We start from the raw sequence: 25756 nt of genomic DNA on the forward strand, positions 1-25756 counted from the left end.
TTTCAACATGCTCCCCATCTCCTTACAGTAAACATGGAGTGAGTAGTGGTGCAATATAAAATGATTCTAGAGTGGGAGCATTATATGATAGGGGATATTAGTCTATCAGAATACGCTACCCCTGAAATGATGTCATAATATACTCAAAAAACAGAAGATGTAATAATACTGTGAGAGTTATAACTATGGGATTGGAAAAGGGAACACATAAGGTAGCATTTTTCAATAGGACAGAGCGACTCAATACACTCTGCTATCGATTTGCGCTATGGTATCATTTTTAGACAAGGCAGCATATATCGTCAAAACACCGGCTCTAAACTCCGGTAGACTGCAGTCAGCTGGTGTTTTCAACAGAGGAGCTGCAGCGCACCCTCTGGTTGGCAAACTATGCAACACTCATGACATGAGGGAAGGATCCGACTCTCTGTTTCTCATTTTCAAATCAGATGTTATAAACGCCGATGCAGATATATCTGCAAGTAGCTTATATCGGCCGGTAATATCTGCAAAACGATAAATCGGTCGGGCTCTAATATTTATCACCACTCGTATGTTCCAAAATGAATAAGCTGTTTTATAATTCAGTCAGAAGCTGAAGTTAAATCCAATGTGAAAATCAGTGGCTGGTTTGTGTTTGTTCATCTTTCTCATATCTTTCAGTTCTCTCTGTTGCTCTCATGCCTCCGTATTTGGTCTCTTTCCCGAGCTGTCTCCTCTCGTTTAGCAGAGTTTCATATAAATATGGAAATGTAAAAGTCCAGCAGCAGAAGCTGTCACTGGAGGAGGCTGGCCATTTTTGGAAGAGTTCTGACTGGGACCAACAAAGTAACATTTGGTAATGTTTGTCAAAGATCTCGTGGCGCGTGAGTCATGTCGCGTGGCCTCTGCTTTGGCTCTAGCAGAAAGAGTCGCCATTTGGCCAAAGTGTCCGAAAATGTTGAGGGAGGGAGAAAAAGAGAGAGCATTTGCAGTTTAAATTAAGTTCCATTTGTAACCAAACTGGTTTTGTCAGTAATCTAAAGAGCAACTGAGAGATTTTAAAATGTTGAGTAAACAAGTTAACCAAGTCTGTCAACACTGCATGGTACTGAACCAACAGTGTCAACTACATAAGTTTTTTTTTTTTTATTAATTAGGCTATAAAATAATTAAGTCAAGCAGAGCCCAGAATGAACATCTTTTTCTGACCAACAATCAAATAAAGTGTGTTCAATTTACATTCATGTGAAATAGTATCATTTCATCCGACACGTTCCCGTTCTGGTCTGAACAGATTACCCTGTAGTGTGAGGGGCTTACAGACATAATCTAAATTTTTAACATAGAATAGGTTATGTAGGCTAGGTTAATTGGTGTCTCTAAATGGACTGGTGATCTTCCCAGCGTGTACCCTGCCTTTCGCCCAACTTAAGGGATTGATTCAAGCCTCCCTGCAACCTTGTACAGAGGATAAGCGGTTGAAGATGGATGGATGGATGTTTGATGTTTAAAATTCTAAATCTTGGAGAATTTTTCCTTTATTTTGAAAGGAACTGTGACAGAATATTGAGCAGAAACCCGCAACAGCCGTTGAGAGCGAGCTGACCTGGAAGCGTCACCAAGCGTATGTTGTGTAAAATGTATAAGCCACGCTGATTCTGTCTCCTCAGCCTTGAGCCCATCCACTGTTTGATTCTCTTTTCTCACTCAAGTGCAACCAGCTGACGACGACAGTCTGCCTCCATGTTTTTCTTTTTCTGAAGACACATTGAATTACGCAAGTTTCTGTGAGATCCCAAGTCCCTGGAATGGCCACTCTGAAATTGTTTAGTAAACGCCAAGTGTGTGGTCCTTGTCTGGCTTTCTTACAATTAAAATATTAAACATCTCTGGTCGTCCCCATCTTTAAAATCAGTTAAGAATTTCAAATCCTCTTGTGTCGACCAGGCATTAGGGGTTTGGTGCCTTGCTCAAAGGTTCCTCGGCCGTGCCCTGGAGGTGAAATGGCAGCTCTCCAGCTCTCAGTCTACATTCTGTATCAAATGCTAGCCAAGTCCCCTATGGACTGAGCTACTTCTACCCCTGTCTTTTGAGCACTAATTGCACCACAGCTGGCTGTGTCTGTTTATGTGTGTTAGCTGCAACCATTAATATAAACACTAACGAGCAGGATTCATTAGATGCATTTGTGTGCCATTATATTTCTTCAGAGTTAATTAAATGTTCAGCCTAATACTGATGCCTGGTTGTGTCCCTGTGGTGGAAATGAAACACTGCGTGATTCAGGGTTTCACCACAGAAAATTGGTCAGCGGAGTTTGTTTGATTTTTACAACTGGGACTGTTGACGTCACTTGTGAGCTGGCGAAATAAAGATCTTGCTTCAGGGCGCCTTGAGTGAAAAGCAGTTCACCTACAAAGTCATCAGGTTTTAGGACGGAGCCGCAGCTGATAGTCACCTCGGTCAAATGAATGAACTGTCAAGCTTGTTGCCCTCATCCTTCCATTGAAGTCCTTTCTGTGCAAATTGCAGCAAAGCAAATATTTTCCAACCATTTCTGTTTTGTTGCCGACTGATTCATGATTCAGTGGTCTAGTGCAGTTTAGGGGTTACTTAGTGATGTGACTATTTAAACTGTCGTCTACTGCGGCGTCCTCTGTATTTGTCATGCAATGTGTTCTCCTTCCCCATGTTAAGACTAAAACGTAGGTGTTGGTTACGTATGGTGCGTCAGATCTTTGTAAGTTTTACTGCAAGACTTTTTTTATATCTGATATTTGCTGCTAATTGTCATTCAACCCAATATGGCTGATCTTTGTTGGACTGTTTGTCACTGAGGCCAAGTTTATGTTGTTTGACGTTTGTGTGAGAAATTGATGAGTCATCTAATTAATACTCTGAGTGAGCGTTCATGAGTAAATGTACTTCCTGCACATGAGCATGACCATATTCATGAGTGTCCGTGTGTCTTAAGTATGTGTATAGTGTGTGTTTGTGTGAGTCACCTGCTGCTCCAACTGGCCACAGGCTAAAAGGGACAGATGGGGGAGAGAGGCAAACTGTGATGAAACGCTTTGGGGTGACTCCACCCAACCACCACCTCCTTTGCTTGCCTTATTGACCCCCCCCCACACACACACACTCCTCCAACACAACTCATCATCATGATCCCCTCCAGCTCTCCTTTTTCATCAGCTCTCTGCTTTCCTCTCTTGACTGCCTTCTCTGACCAGTTTTCATCAGTTATTCTCATTTTTCTCTTTGGTCTTTTGACACTTTTTGGCTTTTATTTTTCATTCTCTCAGTCTTCCCTTTCTTTTCCTCCTCATTAAAACATATTTGACATAGATTTATGGCTGCAGACGTGCAATTAATTGACATATTAAAGTGAAATATAAGAGCTATGTAGGAGTTCAGAGAGATAAAGTTCCTCCAAATTTTTCTACTCCCTATTGTCGTCTTTTGTTGATGTGTTACCTGAACCGTAAATACAATACCAATCTTGGTTTAATATTGAAAAGTTTCTTCCTCTCATCATATAAAGACAAACATTGATACGTATAGGTTTATTTATCTGTTAATCTCAGCTCTAGAAGAAGAGTTCCTTGAAGCAGTAACATTCGATGGCTCAAAAGTGAGTTTTGTTACCTTCTCTCTTCTTTCTTTCTTCTTCTGCTCTAATCGATACTGTGCAGATACATGAACTCCTTCTGGAGATAAGAATAGATATTGAAGGTCACATCTGATGAAAGTATTGAACCCTTTTAAATTTAAGTATTAAATTCTACACACTCCCCTCAAAGGCTTGTTGGTTATCATAAGACTGTGTGCTGCCCTGCCTGTCTTGCCTGTATTCCTCTCCGCTCTCTTCTTCATTTCTCTCTTAATTCTCACTTTCAGCCCTGTCTCAGCACCACTCTACACCTTCTTTCCACCTTGTTCTCTCTGCTTTCTTACAGCCTCACCTCTCTCTGTCTGCTTTTCCGTGCTCATAGCTGACAGTCTGCTCCTTGCCCACACTTGCTGAATACCACAGCTACAGCCTCACAAGCCTGTTCTTGGGCTGCTGCCTTGCTGCTGATCGACACACTAACAGCTGCCTGCCTGCCTGCACGGCTGTCAATCTGAAGATTTGGCTGCTTGTTTGTCTGCTAATGTGGCTTTCAGTTTCTGCTTTTCTGCACGCTTGTCTCCGCAGGTCACGTAGGTACTTACAGGGTACGGTTAACTTGCTCGGACAGCTGCCAGGGTCTAAATCTTATGTCGTAAAGGACTTAAAGTTAATGAATAGTAGGCTGAAGTTTTGAGTATTAAACAGTACTACTAATGGTATTATTGTCTTTAAACTTGTTAAAGCACTTTGTAACTTGTTTTTGAAAAGTGCTCCACAAATAAAGATTATTATTATTATTATTATTATTATTATTATTAAAATGGCACTATTGATGGCAACCATGAGTAGCTTGGTGTTATAGCAGTTACTATGGTTTTCAATGGTGGCCCAGGTTTGTGGTGTTATCAAACAGCTCCTGGAGCCATTGTCCATCCATATATTCCAAATACTTTTTGTCCAAATATGGTTAAATACACAACTTAATGCTAGTGCAGGTATCTGCTTACATTTGCCATTTGTGATCAATCTAAGCAAACAAGCCTGTCCTCCAAAGAAAACTCATGTTTACGTTTATAGTTCTGCTAGGAGGTTTGCCTCCTTTATGACGCTGTGGTTTGCACGTGTTTGTGTCATGTGACAGATGTCACGTGATTTTCAAAGAAACAGAAACGAGTTTGAAATTGCCGTTTTGGGTGGCATGGAAAAACGCCACCGGTAACGGCACTAATATAGGATACACTCGTATGAGTCGTATTTGGACTTGTTGAAGCAAACGTAGTTGCATGGGACAAAGCAATATAGCCAGGCTGATACAGGATATTTGAGACGGATGACAATATTGATATTTGAGAATTTAAAAAATCAGATTACTATATATTTGCCTATGTTCATTGTTTTACACAGCCCATTACATAAACATTTTTATGAGGTTCCTTTAAATTAGTTTTTTTTTTAACAATTGCAACCAAGAAATGTACTGGGCAGGACATTTTACAGTTGAAAAATAAACTTCTCTCTGGTGGACAAACCGTAGAACAGCGACAGTATTTCACTTCATCTCAGGAAGTGGCCTGTCAGGGTTTGAGAATGTAAAAGTTTTGTTGAGCACAGACACTTGACCTGCTAACCTTTGTATCAGAGTGCTGGCTAAAAAACGGGCTACTGCAATGAAGTTTATAGAGCAGCTTTTCTGTGGTGTCTGCACCTCCCTGTCTTCCTGCTCCTCAACCTATTTGTCTGCTGATTTCTCTTGCCGTCTGTCCTCCATTGTGTGATGGATGTGGAGTGTAATCTGTCATGAGTGCGCTATAACTCATCTAGTCTCAAGCATCGCTCCCGGAGCACCCAGGTGGCATCCGCAGGTGTCCCTACAGGTCAGCACATAGACTTTTCTGTCCTCCTGCCTGCCTGTCTATTTGGCCTTTTTTTCTTTGTGACATTTATTTATTAAATATAAGTTTTGTTTTGTTACAGGTTACTTCTGGATTGTTAACAGTAAAGAGATGGATGAAGTATAATATATAGGACATTAAGATTTATTCAGGGAACTGCTGTGTATGTTTCATGAGGTAAAATAGTTTAGTTCATCCACTTTCAGTAACTCAGCAGCTAGGCATATATATAATTTTGCCAATTTACTTGAATACTACACTAAAAAAGTGTCCATGTGCTGTGTTCCACGTGGACAGATGGTTCACATTTTTATGTCTTTGCAAAGTGTGAAAAAGTTTTTGTCTAAACTTCAAGCCTTAACAAGTTCAGTGTAGTCGCTTTAATTAAGCTGTTTTTATATGAATTCAGATCATAATTACATACAATCCAAATTTAGCTCCTAATAGTTAAGTTGATTGAGTCATTCATCGTTTTCTGTGTATCTTCTTTCACAGTTTTATAATTCTGTTCAATTAATAAAGTAGATAAGTTTCTTTCTTATTATACTGCAGATGCTGTTTTTTTCCCCGCTCCCTCTAAAGATCATTATTTCAAAACTGGTTGTGTTTTCTAGTTGTATTTAAATTGATTTAAAACGAAAGAAACTTAGAGCTGTGTGTGAAACACTCTCAAACACACAGCTGCCATTTACTGTAGCTGTCACCGACCAACCACTACCTGTTCTGGCAGAACCTCCTGGTGACCCTTCAGGATGCATTTTAGCTGTGAAACATCTGTAATGGGATGTTCCCTCCTGAGAAGTCTGATGACATACTACACCTCTAACTCTCCTGTAACAGCCAGGCCTGGATTTTATGTTGAGGCTTGTCAGAAAATGGCAGGAGGGACAGTTACATCAGATTCTGTGTTATAGTAAAAATACTACCTTCTCTCCAGGGCAATCTCCTTTCATCTGACTCCCCACAGACGAACCAAAAATAGACTTTCCTGCACTGTGTGTCAAAAACATGGTGTCTAAACAAAGCACTTGTCACAAAGTATGTATAATATGTAAAATTGTGTTTATTTAATGCTGTCTGTTGCACTGCATACATTTTAAGGAATTCTATATATTCTAGTTCTGCAGAGCAAACATTGGCACCTGCCATGCTTTTGCAGTTTAACACTACAAAAATGACTCTTAATACGCACTACTTCTATTCTTTAATAGTGTGACGATGCTCGAGACTTCAGTTTTACAGATATGAGGTGCAACTGATGGCTCTAAAACACAATTTAGTAATAGCTAAAATGGGAGATTTGGGACACTCATGAATATTGCTCTAGTCAAAGGCAACCTAAAGGAAAAACAGTTCACCTTTCACAAACACAAAATTCAGTCTCACACACGCAGATCATTTGTATTGAAATATAGATAAATAGCATGACTTGCACCAGTTGCCATGGCAGCATTAAATTTGTGCCGGTCCATGGGTTTGCAGATGCATGTGAGTTTTGACTAAAGCTTGACTGACTCATCCTTCTGGGATTGAAAAGGTTTGGTCTTAATAAATTTTTGTTAACATCCTAAATACTCAATATGTCGGCTGGTCGGTGTATGTGAAAATTGTATGTCTGGACACTTTAAACATAGTTCCTGTCAACATTTAAATTATTATTTTGACAGCAGCATATCAGTTCAAGTGAAGAGTCATTTTCATATTGTACTCACGTCATTGCAGCGTTACTCAAACAAGAAACTGCAGGAAGTAACAGGATTTTAAAACCTGCACTCTGCATTGTTCTTTTTCAGGATTTTACAATCTTGCAGTTACGTTTTCATTTCAGGGCATCGTTTTGGCAGCAGGTAAGCAGGCAGGTGTGGGCTTGCATGTGTTAGTGCACAGTTATATGAAAACATACTGTCTTTATTATAACAGTCTATCCTGATCCGCTTGGAATCCAAATCATTCAAGGGCATGGGTCAGTGATCCATCAGAATTAGCACATGGTGTTTGTATTTGTCTAAAGGCAGTCTGAGTTACATCACTGTCTTGTTGCTTTAGGCTCCTCACCTGAGCACAGCATTGACATTGGAAAGTATGTGTGTATGTAATTCCTGAACCTACTGTATGTGGAGCAAACGTCCTCACAATGATCTTCAATTGAGGTTGGTTGAAGGTGAAAGTATCGTGCATGTTGCTGCTGACTATCTTTAAAAGCAAAATATAGCTTTTTAGAGCCTTTAGTTCACTTAATTTCACTGCACTGTGAAAATCAACTTGCATAGACTTGAAACTTTCTGCAGCTAGGTAATTCATCACAGTGAACATTTTGTCACCTTCTCTTTTGTGAAAGTTATATAATATATTTTTTTAATGCTGTTAGGAGCTTGTGAGAAACTTCTATCAGAGACTTTAGAGTCATCACAAGACAAGAAGTGAAGAAATTAACATTATCTTCTTCATGACAATAGTGTTTACTTATTGTCTTAAACGTTTGACTTTCTGACAAAATACAGACGCTCATCCTTGCTACCGCCTTTGAACTATTTGAGCTTTCTGCACACACCAGCAAAACATACTTTTCAGTATTGATAATCCTGTGCAAGCATTCAGCAGTCTTATGAAATCAAATTATCAAGTCAAATGAAGGAAGACTTAGATCTTCAAAGACAACAACATAAGAGAAAGTATTATTTCCTAAATCAGTAAACAAGTTTTATACAATATCTGTATCTTGATGAACATCTTCATGAGCATGAAACCCAAGAAAATAAGACCTGTCTGAATGAGTCTGGACATTCAATGCTGTCCTCCTGTCAAAGTGTCCTTGAGCAAGAAACTGAATCCCCATTGCTCCTGATGGTTAGACCAGTGCCTTGCATTGTAGCTTCCTGTCATTGCTGTGTGTTTGCACCAATGCAGTCCATAAAGAATTTTCAATATTAAGTTGCCCGTCCAAATAGATGGTTTAGATCAAATTTTCAATCCGTCTGAGTGCTTATGATAGTTGCTGGAATGGACTTGGTTTTAAACGGGTACTGACTAGAACAGCTGCGTCTTTTTGCCGCTATAAACAGGCTGCAGAGTAAAATGTCATCCTACCCCGTAGGGCTGTGCGATATGACATAAATTCATATCCCTATATAGGTAATTTCATATCCCAATAACAATATATATCCCGAGATAGAACATTTTTTGTAAATTCAATAAAATATCATGAGTTGATTTCCATCATTAACTCATGATATTTCTCTGCATCATAAAGGTGAGGTAACTTAATGCGATTCTGGAGGAATCCAATAACATGGCAAATACCATGATATAGAGTGAACAACAAAATAGCATTTGTGGGTTAGCAAACTGTCGCTACTTGCTGCTGCAAAGCTCACGAGAGGACGAGACTGTTCAGAGCAGCACAGCAGCTTCAGACTGCGATACAACAATAATTAGACTGTGTCACCCGAGGAAAGGCAGAAATAATGCAATTACAGCGTGGACCTCATGTGCACTCATCAGGTGTGTGTGTATTTAAGAGAAAAGGACAGAATACAACATGTGTAATGTAAAATCACATTTATTTAGGCTTCCCCACAAGTTGAATTGTGTTTGTCTAACCTGTATTTATCCGGAGGTAGTTTGCTAAGCAAAGGTTTTTTTTCCCGCTTTGTTGAAGATGACTGTGCTCTACATTCCTGTGTTCTTTATCAGGGCGCTTTCACACTGACTGTAAAGAAATTTGAAAACTTCCTCCAAAAAGGTTTGGAAAACGTCCACCCCCCTCATAACAGCACGCCTTAATGAGGTGGATTGGGAATGGTTCCAGTCAGACTGTGGTACGGTAAAATAATGTTCATCAAGATACAGATACTGTATAAAAGTTGTTTACTGATTTAGGTAGTGATGCTTTCTCTTCTCTTGTTGTCTTTGAAGGTCTGTCTGAATGAGTCTGGACATTCATTGCTAATAACCAGAAATAAGAGACAATGTATAATAATATGAAAAGCATCCACACTCTCTGCAATATTAAATTATTGATGCAAGCTGTTTCATCAGGGACCTTCTTCTATATCAATAAATTACTCTGTATATTGATATTGCCCTTGGGCTGTGCAGATGCTTTAAGTGCTTAAAATTAAGCTCCAGAAATCCTTTGGAATTTGTTTTAATGTCCAAGTTCTTTGTCAAGATAACTTTCGTAGAGCATAGAGCATCTTCAGTGAAGCAGATGGGACGTTTCTTCTCTCAAATACTATAAGAATGAAGAAATACCAAGTTGTGGCAAGTTTTCAGATGATTAGTCTGCTTGTTTTTATTTTTTACTTGGACAGTTCATTTTTCTGTAGGGAGGATTTGCACTGAGACAGTTGGTATGGTAGGAAAGTCAGGCTTGGGTAAACTTGTCAGCTTTAACAGTGTGTCAACTGTGGCAATGTGCAGCTGCAAGGACAGACAAGATGTGGATTTGCTCTGCTGCATATGTCAATACTTGGACATGTTGATGTAGATTTGTTCATGTTTTTTTCCCCATGTGTACAGAATATGGTGCCAAATGTTGATGTGTAGACAAGAGAAGACATTTGTTTATTGTGAATATCTGTATGTTTAACTATATGCAACAGGTTTGTTTTCATGGTTTAACAAACAAATACAAAACTTACTTTCTGAAATACACACAAGCTGTGCAGGGCTGGATATCATTTGAAATCTTTTCAAATTTCATAACAGAATATAAGAAATGTCTGTCTGTTTTTATTGTTGCCTCATAATGAATCAGAAAAAGCTTTATTGTCCTTCATAAGGGAATGAAAAATAATCTGTGACGTTGCTCACAAGTAAAATAGTACTGAACACAAATTCAAACAAAAAGGCTTGGCATGCAGTCTTTCACTGCTTGTTTTTAAAGTTAATGGACGTTGGACAGAATACATTTTTGAATCTGTTTGGGGACTCTATAGGGACTTTATTTCAGCTATCTAATGGGAGGGTTTGAGTGAGTTATGAAGGGGTTGTAAAGAGGGTGGGTTTCCTTCTCACTAACCGGGTGCTGAGATCAGACAGTTGGGACTGGGTGGCGCCTGTTATTTTACTTGCATGGTAGATGAACTTGAACCTGAATATAATGCAGTCTCAACTTTTCTGACATTTCCTGAGAAAATATCTGGTCGAAGAACAACAAACACAGAACTAGGTTAATTTCATGGAAATTAAGGTCACATCAGGTCCAGTGTTCATCAATACCGACTTGTCGGTAGCAAGTAATAAAAATGTTTGAAGGTCATCCAGGTCAAAGTTATTCAAGTAGGGTTAAAATCAAGGGGAAGTGAATTTCAGTAGTTAGATGTGGAGCTGAATGAAGGTGTGAAATTGATTTTCGAAATACAAAAGTGGCCTCCTAAAACAAAGGTAAGCCCATTTATACGAGCCTGTTGTTCAGGGATTAGTATAGACATATACTGAGCATAAATAAACCAGTTAACCACCCAAATATACACTTAGCATTTTGTGGCTGAGTAATATTGCTGCATGAGTAAGCGCATTTCCATTTCCCCAATGTTGTAAAGCTTGTATAGCTTATTTTAGCCATGAACAAGGCTTACATCAGACACTTAAAACACATGGCTGAGAAATGGGAAAGCCTTGACACACACAGGCCAGAGAGGAAGAAGAGGGACACATCTGCATTTACAAATAGCAACTCGATGTGATGTGAATCTGCTATACCACAAAAAAAAGATGAATGATGAACCAATAAATCATGTGTGTAGGGCGCTGGGAAGGCCAGAGAGGATAAGAGATGTTGACTTAGAGAAATCGGAAAGGAGCGGTGGGGGTAGACGTAATACAGGCAAGGCGGGAGGGTTTCAGTGCAGCTGAAGCTCAATCACCTTCGATTTGACAATGTGACAGCCTCGTTTAGATTTGAGAGATGAAGGGATGCAGGGAGACAGATGGGGGGAACAGGGAAAAAGGCAAAGTGGAAGCTGCTGCATGGAACTGCTCTTTCCATATGGTGGTCTGGAAACAGTAGGAAAAGGACAATATTTGCTTCATTTTGATTTGCACACTGCTGAATTTGCAGGCGAGTTAAAGGAGATGTTTGGAGAAGGTGCATTGTGGTGCAAATTCTCATTCACAAAGTCATTTATTAATAAGCTCATGGACACTAAGTTGGGGGATGTGTGAGGGTGCACATTACATATCACTGCCACATTAGCCGTGTTTCCATCAACGTTTTTTTATGTGCATGTTGAAGTATCTCATTTGAAAAGCTTGATGGAAACTGCAAAATTCACAAAAGAAATCCTTAATTTCTCAAAAACGTTTTTACGCTCGCTTGAGGTGGTTTTTGCCTTTGTCAAAAAACAATTAATGCGCTAAATGAGAGATGGAAACACTTTTGCCGAATAAGGTGTGACGTAGCGAACTATTAACTCACGTCTGATCAGCTGTTTCCACTGTCGGCGTCTTGCCGGATATTCCCATGACATGTGGAGACAGCAGTTTGCCTGAAACACAGATCAATGGCCATCAAGTCCATGCGACTGGTTTTGTTTCTGGTTTGGAACGCATACGTCTCGTTTATAACAGCCATGTGTAACGCCAACTACTGACATTACTACGCTTGCCATAGCCTGGTTTATTCAAAACAGCTGATGGGAAAGCACATATTTTGCATTTATTTTTTTCTTTCTTTCTTGCAACATTTCAAAAGTCCGTCTACAATTCGCATGATAATTACACGGAAACATGGCTACTGATATAATCCGGTCTGTAGAGCGTGAGGATCAATAAGCTTACTTGTAGCGACACAAAATAGTAGGGATAGGCATTTAAAGCGACAATACTATTCAGTAGTCACTGGGAACTAGTCGACCATTCATCAATTTAGCCAGGCTCATAGCTGGTAATGTTTAGGCAGAGCTGATCTCCACACTTTATTTTAGCGCTGTGCCAACACTGGAGAGCGTAGTAGAGTATATAGCTAGTAACTCGCAGTCAGGATGGCTCTGCTGAAAAAAGATGGTAGTGAGATGATGTGGTGGCCTTCTTACTGTAAACAGGAACTTTATTTCACTGAACGTGCCACACACACTTTTTACTGACACCTGGTAGTGACTCGTTACCACCAGGCGGCAATAAAGCCAAAGGAATATAACGTTTTTAAGACAAGACGATCGTCGCGTAACTGTTCGATTTATTAAAAAATTTGAAAGTCATGACCCATCCCTACAAAATAGGTCATGTACGTGTATATGGAATAGGATTTGTTTGGTATAGCAAGATATCTGTTGGTCACAAATAGTTTTCTTTTGCTCTGACACACGTTTTTACCCTAGGCATGCTGTTGATTGCATTTTTCTTGCACATGAAGTGGGGTTTAGTGATGGTCTTAAACATGCATGCTTTTGTGGTAGGTCTTAACAATTTTAATGCATTGGGTGGTTGGACGATGTCAGGTAAGTGATGCTAGCCCAGACATAGACTTGTCTTTCCAAGATAATTTCTTAATTGTTGAAGCATATGAAGCTTGTGTCTATGTCGGGCTTTTCAAACTGTTTTCTTTGTCTATTTTGTTTTATTGTATTGGATTTCATGTTTGTGGACCTTTTTTTAAGTAGAAGTAGGAATTTTACTAAAATGCTAAACATTTATGCACAAGTGTGCCCAAGTGTTTTCTAACTTTTCTCAATTTAACTCAGTGACTGAATCGACTGAAATCTACTAGTGCTTAGATGAGTGTGTGGAAAACTCGTGTGCAGTATCCTGCTCAACACAGTGTGATGTGAGATTATTTTCTTCCAGCCTGTAAATGCTAAGCGTTATGCTAGTAAATATCTCTTATATTCTTTTTTCTCTCTCCATGTTCTTCATTATCTCTTCATCTCAGGAAAACCATCCAGTATCTGTCAGTGGCTGTAATTATTTTCTCCTTTTCTGGTTGTTTGTTTGTTTCAGTCTTTGTTTCCGTGCTGTAAACAGCTGGTTGACGTGAAGTTTCCCCTGGGTTTCAGAGCTGACTGTCAGTTTGTTCTCCAGATTCAACAGAGAGGAAAGACACTTTCTCTCTCGTTCTCTCTTTCTGGTTCTTTACGCTCAATTTTCCATCTTTTATTTCCTTCTCATTACGTTTTCGGTTACTTGCTCTTTGTTCCTCCTTTGCCACTTATTTATTTTTTCCTTCATCCTTTCTTGCTTGTTTTCCCTACCCTATAGCTTACTGTATGTTACATTACAATAGCTTCACACTATCTGTCTTTCTTGAACCTTTTCTCACTGTATCTCCGTTATTTCCTTTTTTTCTTTTTATGCTCATATCATCTTTTGTGTTCTCTCATTTTGTCCTTTTTTTACTCATTTTCTTCATTGACAAGGCCTTTCTCTTTGTCTTTACCTTCTTCTGTTTGACTGGCACATGAATTGTGTTCATCCTTGCCCATTTGTTTGAATGATAACATATTTTCTCAAGGCCATCATTCTGTCTATCTCTGCATCCTGTCATCTTCTTCTACCATATTGTCCCTCAATAACAAGGCATCTAATTTCCTTTTTGTCTTTCTTGTTTGTTGGGATTGTGATGGCAGTGGTCCCTTTATTGGCACACTCTAAAAACATTGCTTGTCACATATTGATGCTTGGCCAAGGCCCTTTGGCGTTGCTTTTAATGCCCTGGGTACCCCTTTAGCGTTTAGCGCATTTTTAGATGTTTAGGGCTGCGTGGTCAAGTTAGCAACGCTTAGCAACAACAAATATGCAACTTCCAGTAAAGTTTGCAACAATAAACGTCCGGTTAGCATTTCGAAAAATTGCCATTTTGAAACGGCACGTTATTAAAGTTGTGAAACGTTTATTTTGGTTAGGTTTAGGCACAATAAGTATTAGGTAAAGATTAGGAAAAGTAACTACGTATGTCAATTAACACTTAAGTTAACTGACATCACTTAAGTCAATGTACGTAACTTGTCTAACTTAAATAAAAATATTTAATGTTGACTTTTTGTTTCACACGGGATACGAACACCACTCTCCTGGTTCACAGTCGGGGTTCTGGCCCTCCATCTACCCCAACCACCTCCTTACTCAGTCTTTTCTTTTAAATATCATATACCTACCTTTATAGTCTATGACGGGGTGGTGATGTCACAGTGGATAAGACTATACCTTTGGTGTGAGAGACCCGGGTTCAATCCCCCACTGTGACCCATCCACCATTGTGTCTCTGAGCAAGACACTTAACCCCTCGTTGCTCCAGAGGCGTGAGACCTCTGACATGTATAGCAACAGGGATCCCCAGTGCGTTACAAACTGACGCCGATGACCATGCGTCCATATGTGACTAGTCAGGGAGTGAGAACGGGTTGCTCTGGAGTAAAAGTTGGTCTCACAAAGGGATGGTTAAAGAACATACAACCACAGTAATCTTGACCAGCTTATTGCAGTTGATATGAACATAAAACCTGTAACATGTCATGTTGTCTCCTTTGTGTTGTATGGAACTCGCACTGCGCCTTTGTCAGTTGCTCATGGTTGGTTGTGGTGCAGATATCCTGTCCACATGAACGTTTAGTATACTAAAGGAGCATGTTGTGAATAATAAAAAAAAAAAAGGTTTAAATATCCTGTACTTCTGCTCCAACGCAAATACATTTCTGACTCTCATTTTCAAGTTATTATCAAAAAAGTCTATGGACATAAATAGTGGTTAATAGCAAAATGGCCATATTGTCACAGCACCATCCATTAGTGTTATTCCTCACATCATAATACATACTATCAGCCAAGATGATGTGATATTTCCATAATTTCTTTTCAGAATATACAACAAAAAGGCAGATGGAAACCTTACTCATCTAGCGGGGTTTTTTTTTGTTTGTTTACAACTTGTTAAGTGAATTCAGGAGAAAAAGAGCTGTGTACTGAACGCCACAAAGAATGACTCCCTCTCTGTTTCGTTTTTTCTGATGCTGCTGATTTTGTGCTCTGTGTGTGAGCAGACCTGTGGTTTTAGTTCCCCTTTTCTCTTCTCTCTCTCCCTCTGTGAATGGCTGTCTGTCTCTCTTGCGCGCTCTCTCTCTCACACACCACAGAGTTCCTTTTCACAGCTCAGTGTGAACTCAGTCCCCACGTGGAGACGTACCTGTGAAAATAATGTCAACAAGATCTCGCAGCACTATGTTGGTGGCAGGTGTCTTGTTGGATGTGCGACCTGTGCAACAGTGGGCCAGGTTTAATATCAACTTCTGACAAAGTTACATCACCTTCACAATTTCTAACACCGCTGTGCCTTATCTTCAGACAGCAGCCTAAATGAGCTCATCAGGTTCAGCTGAGAATGTTTCTCAAAGTGAAAGAAAGTTTTCTTGTTATGTCGTCACTTACATTTTATGAAGGCAGAAAAATAGATTTATTATACAACTACTAAATATAATATATGTGGTTTTTATTAAGCCTAATTTAAGTGTTGTACTTTAGGTGGTCAAATTGTCAATATTTATTTTCCTTTAGTAATATAACTTGAGTTAACATGACTAATAGTTGGAGAAGTATAAAATAATAATAATATTTGGAGCAGCAGCAGTGGCAATACTAGTAGTAGTAATTCAGGCAATTTGTCTCAACATGAATGAACAAATTAAGCTTTAGTGGTCCTTATGAAACAAAGAAACAAACCCAGCAAGATAAATATTTATTCACTACAGTTATTACTACCTACCGCTCTTACAGTGGTTGACATAAAAATGTTGTAGTGGCATTTGTTGTAGTAATAGCATTACACATTGTGTTCACCCTTCACCTCAGCAGAAATCACAAAGTAGAAGCTTTAATGAGCAAATCTTTGCTTGTCATCAGTCGGAGGGTCTGAATGTCTAAAGGACTGTTTGGTAGCCTGTAAGAAAAACAATTTGTAAATGTTATCTTGTTTGGAAAAGTGTGGCAGGTGGTGATTCATTTGTCAACGAAAGATTTAAAGAGATTTAAACCCGAGGTTCAGCTAGTGCAGAAATTTGAAGATCTCACACTATTTCTTTAAATGGTAGTATATTTTGACAAGTTAAAACAATTGTTTGCTGGTACGGAGATGATCTGTGTGTCTTCATGACTGAGTTTTTAATCACTCATTCTGTCTGCTGGATTGAAGCCAAGACTCATTTACCTTCAACTGTGGGGAGTGATCCAAAAGTTACAGTTAGTTACTCCACGCTGTGTGTGTTTATTAACAAGCCTTACGTTTCTCTAAATAATTAGAACTTTTTAAAACTCAACCAGGATAAAACTGTGAATTTAGTCATAGGTTATAAAGTTTTGAGAGAGGGGTTGTAGCAACGGGTGTCGAGCAGGAACATGGGGGCATCATGAAGCCCACAACAACAGAACCAGATATAGATAAAGATTTGGGGAATTACATTATGATGTAAAAACTAGTGTTGGACGAATCCGACTTTATCAGTCCCGTGCCAGGGATTTGGGTGTCAGCCAATGCCAAGTACCGATTCGATACCAGTGTAAAATTAATAAGCTGTATTCCTTACTGTGAGGAAGAGACAAGGAATCATTCATCATGTGTAAGGCAACATTATGTAAGATTTAATGTGATTTGGCGCCTCTACCAAGTTTAATTCACTGCTGTCCTAAATAAGGACGGCTGTACGTCCATTTATTATGATTACATTGTGATCAAAACATAGCAAATCGACAACTTTGCTAACACAGCCAAAAATCAAGACATAGCAAGATTACTTGAAGGCTAGCTCGGCATCTGTCTTGCAGCCTTTTATTTCACGAAGCTCCTGTCTTGGTCGTTCTCTTTTTCTCTTCTTCACTTCCCCCTTCAACATCCTCTACTGTCTTTGCACCTCATTAGCTAATGTTTTACTCATAGAGGCTGCATGATCCCAGTTGCCAGATCGCCCGCCTCTGGCTCAACAACATCGCCTCTTCCCCCCAGCAGCGCCATAATGTTGCTTGAACTTGGATGGCAAGCTAACCAATACAGCTAGACCGCAACCATCGCAAGGAACGTTGCTGATGTCCGAGTGTGTTATCTAGTCTGCTCACGCATGCAAACATCAAGCAAGCACAACAACGCAACACACAGCAAGCCAGCTGATAAGTTACTAGTCCCAATGAAAGCTTGGCATCTGTCCTGCATACTTTTTTTAGCTTTTTATGCTCACTCCAACAAGAAAAGGCCAGTCTTATATTTACTCTTGTCCGGTCACTTGCTCCTTCACTTTCTCCTTTTCTCTTCCTCTGACTTTTACTTTGGCTTCTTCGAAGTCGCTGCCATGAAATCTATACTGAGAATACCGAGCTAGCTTCTTCCAAAGAACTTTTTTTGTACATCATATACTTTTAGCTTCTTCTCATAGCTTGCTAGCTGAAGAGAACAAACATGCTGTTAGCTCTTCTAACTTTGTTTAAACCCGTGTTCTTGACCAGTTAATCACCTTGACAAAGCTTTCAGAGCTAAGAAAGTTTAGAACCATACCGCTATACAAATTATCATGTAAATGTTGAAAATGTTTAAATTGCAGTGCAGAGGATCTGTTTACAGTGTGTGTGAGAAAATAACCTTTTGATTTAGAGCACCAACACTGTTGGGGCATCACGTAGTACACGAGTAATTGAATTGGGCACCTCATTATGATTCAGATGGTTTTACTAAATGAATGAGGTGTCACGAAACATCAAATGTGTTTGCTCTTTTTTTTTTACTGTCATGGTTTTTTTTTAACATGTAAGGAAACAGAAAAATGCTATTTTCGTATTTTCCCCCGTTGGTCGAGAAAGACAATTTTCCCATCAGTGATCACTGATTAAACAGAGGAAAAGTCAAATTTCCATCTCTACATGTGTCTGCTTGGTGCTAACCCTGCGGCTCGGGCACCGTTCTCACCGCTCAGTGCTTCATAACCAAAATCAGATTTAATCGCATGTCATACTGAGCCGTTCCTGTGTCATTATGGATTCATTTTGAGCATTCTTCTGTAAACAAACCTCTGTGCATAATAGTATTTAATGCATAATGCATTTTTTCAGTACGTGTCAGTGTGACTCCTTATACACACTGATTACACTTGGACCCAACAGTGTGTGGTATACAGTTTACAGGCTGGAGATGATATCTGATGATATTTATATTCCATGACAAATGGTGCTGATAATAGATAAAAGACTTACAAAACTGTATAGTGTATGTTACTAATGTAAAGATCTCTAACTTTGATAAAATTGTGGATTTTTACTGGCCACCTGTTAGCTGCAAAATAAATAACAAACAGTAAGATTACAAAAAAAGATCTAAGCTCAGAGATGTACTAAGCTGTTAAATACAAACACCTTATAGCAGGGTTTTTAATTCTTTGGGTTAAAATAGTAAGAAGTCTGGCCAACGGGCTGCTCAGCTCTTTTAACAGCCAGAAGGACATTTTCCTGTATAGATCTAATCTTCAGTTAGGTGTGTAGGATGAAAAATGGTTTCTGTGATCAAAATTACATTACATTAGGGTGCAGTTACCCTGACAATTTGACTTTTGCTCACTAGACGCATTCAGGTTTTCTTACTTTTCATACATTTACATACAAATGATTTACTGCCATGTCGGCTTCAACAGCCTGAAAGCCAACTTTTTCAATCACAATCCCCAGGCTGAGACTTATAGTGGTAATCAGTAAATGGGAGTAGCTGTAAAGATGCCGTAGTAGCAGAGCAGGAGCACAGACATTTTTAAACTTTAAGAATGCCTTGGAGACATGCAGAGTTAAACATTTTAGGATATTTTTTTTTTACAGCCACATGAAACCAGAGAAGCAACTCTTATATCTTTTTTTTTTCATCTTCTGCACTCTACAGTCATTTATTTCTTACTCCAAGACAAGGTCAAAATGAGCTATTATTCACAAGCTTTTCTGTCCTTGTTTAGATTTATTTTGACAGTGATGAGGTGCATCAACTGTTAGCTTGGCTCATCCAGCCAGATAAGTTCAGCATGTTGGAGTGGAACAGCTGTAGACTTCCTTTCCAGAGGGAGAACCGGCTCAACAACAACAACAAACACAGGATTTATTTGTATCCTATGGAGATTTCCACATTAAAAATATTTATCTAGCCTGACTACTTTTGTAGCATTGCAACACTTTGTGTCCTGCAAACTGTGCATATGGCAGCGGGTTTACTATTTAACTGTGACCTTTATTTTCCTGTGGAAGCTGTTTGTGCTGAGTGGGCTTGTTTACCGCACCACCAATCTTCACATTCATATTGTGAGACATTCTCGCACTTGGGAGCAGTGCTGAGCAGAACACTCCCTGAGAAGCTTCATTGGTGCAATTTGAAGCTCAGTGCCTTGCTCAAGGGCTCCCCAGTGACCGCTAATGTAGAGACAACATGTGCTGGTAATACTTTCTTTGTTTTATTTTCCTAGACCCCTTTTTTCAATGTGAATTTCAATATCTTTAGAACAAACACTGGTGTTCGACTCAGATTTAGAGATGTCGTTTGACCAGGATGACAGGAGACACGAGAGATTAGAAATGTCAGCCAGGGCTCAGCGGAATCTGCAGCTGCATCCTAACCAGCTTGCTCCTCTTTCATGTTTCGGAGAGAAATCAGGTGCTCGCTGTCATTAGCTTGAGATGCCAGTTGCCCACTTTCTCATTATGTCTAAGTGCAGAAAGCCGAGGATTGCCATCAAGGAGTTGCAATGTGGTCTTTTTGTCTCTGGGAAGCTAATTTAAAACATCTTTGATGCTCTCTTGAGAAATTTCAAATAAAAAACCTGGAGTAATATAAACCTTAATATAACAAAATAATCCGTAACTCTGAACCTTTCTGGAGCCTTATGCCTCATCCAAAATCAAGTAATGAGAATATATAGATGCACAGGATACAATAAAGCTTACAGGAATTGCAGAATGCAATTTAGTGAAATCAAAGATTTTATTTGGGCAGTTCTGCTTTATTTGACAGTAACCGTAGAGAGAGAGTGACAGGAAATGCAGGGGAGAGAGAGGGGATGACTTGCAGCAAAGGGCTAGGACTCCAACAAGGGCTGCTGCAGTAAGGACAGCCTTGTACTACTGTACCTGTTCAACTTTCCATGTGGATTCAACGTGGAAACCACCTGAGCTGGACATGAGAGCTATTCCACAAGCTGTCACGCTATCATGGAGCAATGGAATCAGGGGGAGACGACCTTATGACTCCCTGGTGTGTAAATTAGCCGAGCGTAGATAAATCTATCACATGGAAGCCCTGAGGTGTGATAGCTCACCTTTAACACGGCAGATATTGGCCTCACAGGTGCAGCTCCTTCCCCGTCGCCTCAAGCTGTTAGATTAGCCCTGACCTCGCCTTGCCTCCTGAACGTTCGGGAGAGCAGAGATGTTGGAGATTTTGTGTTAGCGTCTCTGTAACCTTACTTTATTGAAAAGTAAACTGTCTTGCCTTATTCATACGAACAAAACTGAGGTGAAAGAGATTTCTCTGCAACTTTTGCCACCTAGCATAATAATCTACTGGGCTGATGTGTAGGGGAAACAAGACTGAGAAAGTAGCCTAAATAACCATTTGCTGGCCAATTTATTTTTGTGGACTATTGTGTTGACTGCTGTGGTTCACAGCTATACAGTATATGTAAAGCTACAATGTGATCACGTACATTTCTTACTTTATATGCATAATGATAACACAACTTTAGATTTTGTGCAGGTGATGAATAGAAACTCTTAAAACTGCAAGCAAAGAGCCTAAAAATCTGAAGTCTCAGTACCTTGCTTTATCCATTGACCAAGACTGAGCACAGCCTTTATCAACCTGGGGGCCCTGCTTGCCGTCATGAATATGTATGAGAATGCCAGTAAACAGAAAGGACTCATTAAAATATTGTTTAGCGGACTTGGGTCACGCCCTCTGTACGGTAATCTTGACCCTTGCTGTCTCGGGATGTGCCTCAAACCTGCACCATTTTGACTTTTCAACCTGTGGAGAAGCACTTTGCTTGAGGGACCTTTCTGCTAATAGCTGTGTGGTTGAAAAACCTGTCAACACCTAAGTTTCAGTTCCTTTTCTCCTTTCTCTTTCTTTCTCCTCCATCCTTGCTTTCCCCTCTCCACATTTCGTCTTTCCTGTTTAAGCCTTTTGTCCCCTCCAAAGTACGAATTTAGTCAAGAGACGTTGTAGACAGGTAAAGTGTTGTGGTGTTACATTTTTTTTTTTTTGTCAACGAATCACAATCTCACGTCATTCAGTCATGGCTGAGGATCCGAGTTTGTCACAGCTTTGAACATCGATCTATGCAGGCTCACATTTCAGATCATATCAGGGATGTTTCTTATCACGGAAAACAACACCAGAAGCAGCAACCAGCAGCAATAAGCAGGTTCCCAAAGTGTGACAACGCATACAGCTAGTTCCCCACAAGGCATCATAAGTGTTATAGTCAGTGCTGTTGCATAAAAGTTCATTTGGCTGCTGTTTTATTTCATATACTCACATATGGCTCTGCAGAATGATGTGAAATTATGTGTTCTATTAACCTGCTGGGTTATGTTTGGATTGATTATTGTGCCATGATTTCATAGTTTGCTGAACTTACTGGGCAAATGAGAAACACCTGTAATCTAATTAACTGAACCAGTTTATGCCAATTAAGACATTTAGGAAAAAACTATTTATTTTTTCAACAAAATCAGTTCACATCAGCAATTCTATGTTTTTCTTTTTTCTTCTTTCCGTGGAGTCATACAGTGATTATATGATAACGTCATGTCATATTTTACATTTTGTTAAATTGTAGTTAAACAAACAAGTTACTTGGTGGTTTTGATTTAGTCATTTGAAGTTTGTGTGGAGTTTTTGGATTTTCACTCCCTTTGCTCAGTTCAGCCATAGTGTTTTATTACAGCTTGTGTTAACGATCACGCTCTTCTTTTCCTGTTTATTCCACATAAACCAGAAATCAAATGCATCACTTCCTTTGCAGAAGTCATGGAAATTTAAATATACGGAAATCATGTGGATTATTTCTTTAAGCAGAGCCGTGTTTTCTTTCTTAACCGCGCCCATTTCTCTTGCTCTGTTCTGAACACTTTTTCTCTTCTCATTATCCTGTTTACTTTTATCTTCGTTTTTGCTCTTGTATAATTAATATGTGTAGCTGTTAAGTGAAAATAGACACATATTGCAATGAAAGCATAAATAAGCAATACAACCGCACAGTGCTTAGGATAATATAAAGGCAGATTCAAGAATCAGGACAACAAACTCATAAAAAATAAGAAATAAAAGCAAGCAAATGCCAAGAGGAGGAGAGAAAGAAACACAACATTGGTATTCACAGCAGTGTACTCATGTAGTTACACCCTTTAATATCCACCTGTCACAGCTTTTTCCATTGCGTCGTCTTCTTTCTCTCTCTGTCCCTTTTCCCTTTTTGCCATCTGTCCAGGTGCTAGTATTTTCCCAGACGTGCTATTAAAAAGGAGGCTAGTCCTCTTTCACTTGGCGCTCAAAGGCACCGTTTTGCCCTTCCTGTATTGACTCAGAAACATCCTTCCTTTCCATCTGTAAATCTGTTTAAACCCTTCCTCTTCACAAGATCCGTTATTCAGGGTTTGTCACCTGTGTCTCCATGAATACTGATCTCAATTAACCTGCAGACATTTTGTAGTGCGCACTTAGAGCGTGGCACAATGCACCAAAAAAGGTTCAGGAGCTCGTCCCTGTACTGTTCGCTGTAGCAAATATTGTGTTCTTAAACATGAGCTCGTTTATGTGCTCTTGTCAAAGTGATAAATGTGATCAGTAGATTTACTGATACGTCAATTTAACAAGCAACAAAACTAAAACATTTGCTGGTCAAAGCATGTCGAACGTGAGGATTTACTGCTTCTCTCCTTTTTATATGACTGTAAGTTGAATACCTTTTAGGTTTTTCCACTGCTTGCATGTGTACAGAAATGTTTCATGTAATTTCATGTAAACATTTGTCCTTTGGAAAGGTGCAGATGTCTTTTAGAGTGATTTGAATTTTGGTGTATTATGTAAATGTTCCCTTCTTTATCACAACTGTTTCAATATGAATGTTTCAGTTTGTCAAATCTGTCTTGTGAAGCATCTCATGATCATTCAGGTCAGTTCAAAACAGTGAGGGACCTCAAGTTCAATCAGTGATGTTACTTGACTTGACAGAACACATGTACAGGAGCACAAACATGTAGTATACAAATATTTTTCATGGCAACTAGCCAAAATTTATACATCGCTCACCACATAAACCAACCGATAATTAGCAACAAGCTCAAGGCTCATTCTTTCCAGAGCAGTGAAGTAATTGTGTCTCTTTTGTGTCACTGCTTTCATCTCCCCACTGAAGTCGTATCAGACAGCGGCACAGCGACTCTTTTGGTAGACCGAGAAAGGAGGTTTAAATTCCGACACTGTAGAGACTTGTAAGGAGTGATACGCTTCTTAGTTCTTGTCTGTGTTGAATGAATCTAATGCCCTTACAAATACACACAGCCCACTTCACCTCCTGAGATGTTAAAACATGCTGCAACCTGAAAGAAATATTCTCTTACACATACATACATGTGGAGGATAAGAAATTGTTTGCTGGCGGGTGCAGATATACAGTGTAGGTCTCGCATGTATAGACCGTGGCAGCACCTTGTCAAGTATGTGTCAAAAAATCAGTGGCTGATACTCATGCAAGGAAAGTGGTTAAGCTAGTTCTGCTTAATCTAGTGAGAAGGTAAATTATCAGCATTTTGTTTTTTATAATAAAAAAGACTTTATACCTTTTATGGCTGCATGACTGAGTTTGTTGTTGAAGAAGCTAGCAAGAGGCAGCTAGATTTAAAAAATATATAAGAAATCCCACTCTCTCCCTTCAGGCCTCCCTCCAATCATTTCATCCTGGCCTTATTACACTATACACTACTTAAAAAAGTAATTAAGTATGTGTCTCTCAAAATACTGGATGTGATAGGACTTGTTTTTTTTAACTACACGTTACTTGAGCTTTTATTTGCTTCTATCACTGAACTCTCCCTGCCTATATATGGGACAGGCCTTTTATTCCTTTCACGCAAAACTCTTGATCTGCAAAGAATTAGGCTATCAAATAAAATATCAATCTTGAATCATTAATTTGATCTAGCTCCGAGAGACAGCACATCCAGGAAAACCTCATGCACAGAGACAACATGCCGGGAAATCTGAAGAGGCTCGGTGGGCTGTAAGAGGTTTTATACATCCAAAGAACTTCTATAAAAACCAGACCACGTCTAGACCTACAGTTATTTGTCCAAATGTTTAGCCACTCACAGCCAGTAAAAGGGACTCAGCATTTAATTGGGGCTCGGCTTTTAATTGAAGTTTTACTAAAACTACCTTAAAGACAAATCAACCTGCACTAAACGATTTGTGTCCAATAAATATGAAATAATTGCATTTATTTTCTATACCTTCATTTATCCCAATATAGTATTCTAATCATACATGTTCTTTTTCACAATACTTAATTTATAACAATAATTAATTCTGATTATTGGCTCTAATGGGATTAAACCCTGAACCCTTAATGATTTAATATTTTCCCCCACAGACACTCAAGCTCACAGACGATCCCAAAGTTCAGTGTGAAAGATAATTGGCTGATAGAAATATGGTCGTTTCCTAATTTGGTTGGCCTTTGGCTCACTGTGTGCTGGACCGACTTTTGTAAATGAACTGCTGTTTCCTCATTAGAGTCTGGTCTGTTTTAACACCCAGTAAACTGTTGAGACTAATGACAGAGTGGGCTGTTATTTTTCATCTGCTAATGCTAAAGTACCTTACTTCTCCAGGGATTAATTATACTGTGTTGAACTGAATTGGAATTAATGAAACACTTTGTAATACTTTGGGACAGAAACTGCACATCAAATTGTCCTACTTTTACCACAGCAGATTTATTGTGTGTATGCTGTAGGCGGCTGTGTACATGTTTTACATCCTTTTTTTTCATTTTACAATATGTTCCTGCACACCAAAAGTGGGCCAGTCTGATAAGTTCTCATTTTCTGCCTGTTTGTCTTTAGCATCAGAAGGGTTTATGTGTAAGACTCCGGCCATAGCCGACATTGTTATTCTGGTGGATGGCTCCTGGAGTATCGGCCGCATCAACTTCAGGCTGGTCAGGACTTTCCTGGAAAACCTGGTCAAGGCCTTCACTGTGGAGTTTGACAAGACTCGAATTGGTGAGGAGTTTTTAATGTCTGGATTTCTATTCTATATTCATAC

The 25756-nt window shown here is 39.3% G+C and overlaps 1 protein-coding gene across 9 annotated transcripts in view; it reads left to right on the top strand.

The window, feature by feature from the left end:
• Positions 1-25756, top strand: part of LOC123976249 (collagen alpha-1(XIV) chain-like) — a 270666-nt gene that overhangs the window by 25237 nt on the left and 219673 nt on the right. For all 9 annotated transcript variants that reach the window (XM_046058228.1, XM_046058229.1, XM_046058231.1 and 6 more), the window contains one exon: positions 25555-25713. In XM_046058228.1, the coding sequence (XP_045914184.1) occupies positions 25555-25713 (159 nt within the window). The remainder of the gene's footprint in view (positions 1-25554; positions 25714-25756) is intronic.

The sequence above is a fragment of the Micropterus dolomieu genome, linkage group LG09 (assembly GCF_021292245.1).
Source record: "Micropterus dolomieu isolate WLL.071019.BEF.003 ecotype Adirondacks linkage group LG09, ASM2129224v1, whole genome shotgun sequence".
Classification (NCBI taxonomy): domain Eukaryota; kingdom Metazoa; phylum Chordata; class Actinopteri; order Centrarchiformes; family Centrarchidae; genus Micropterus; species Micropterus dolomieu.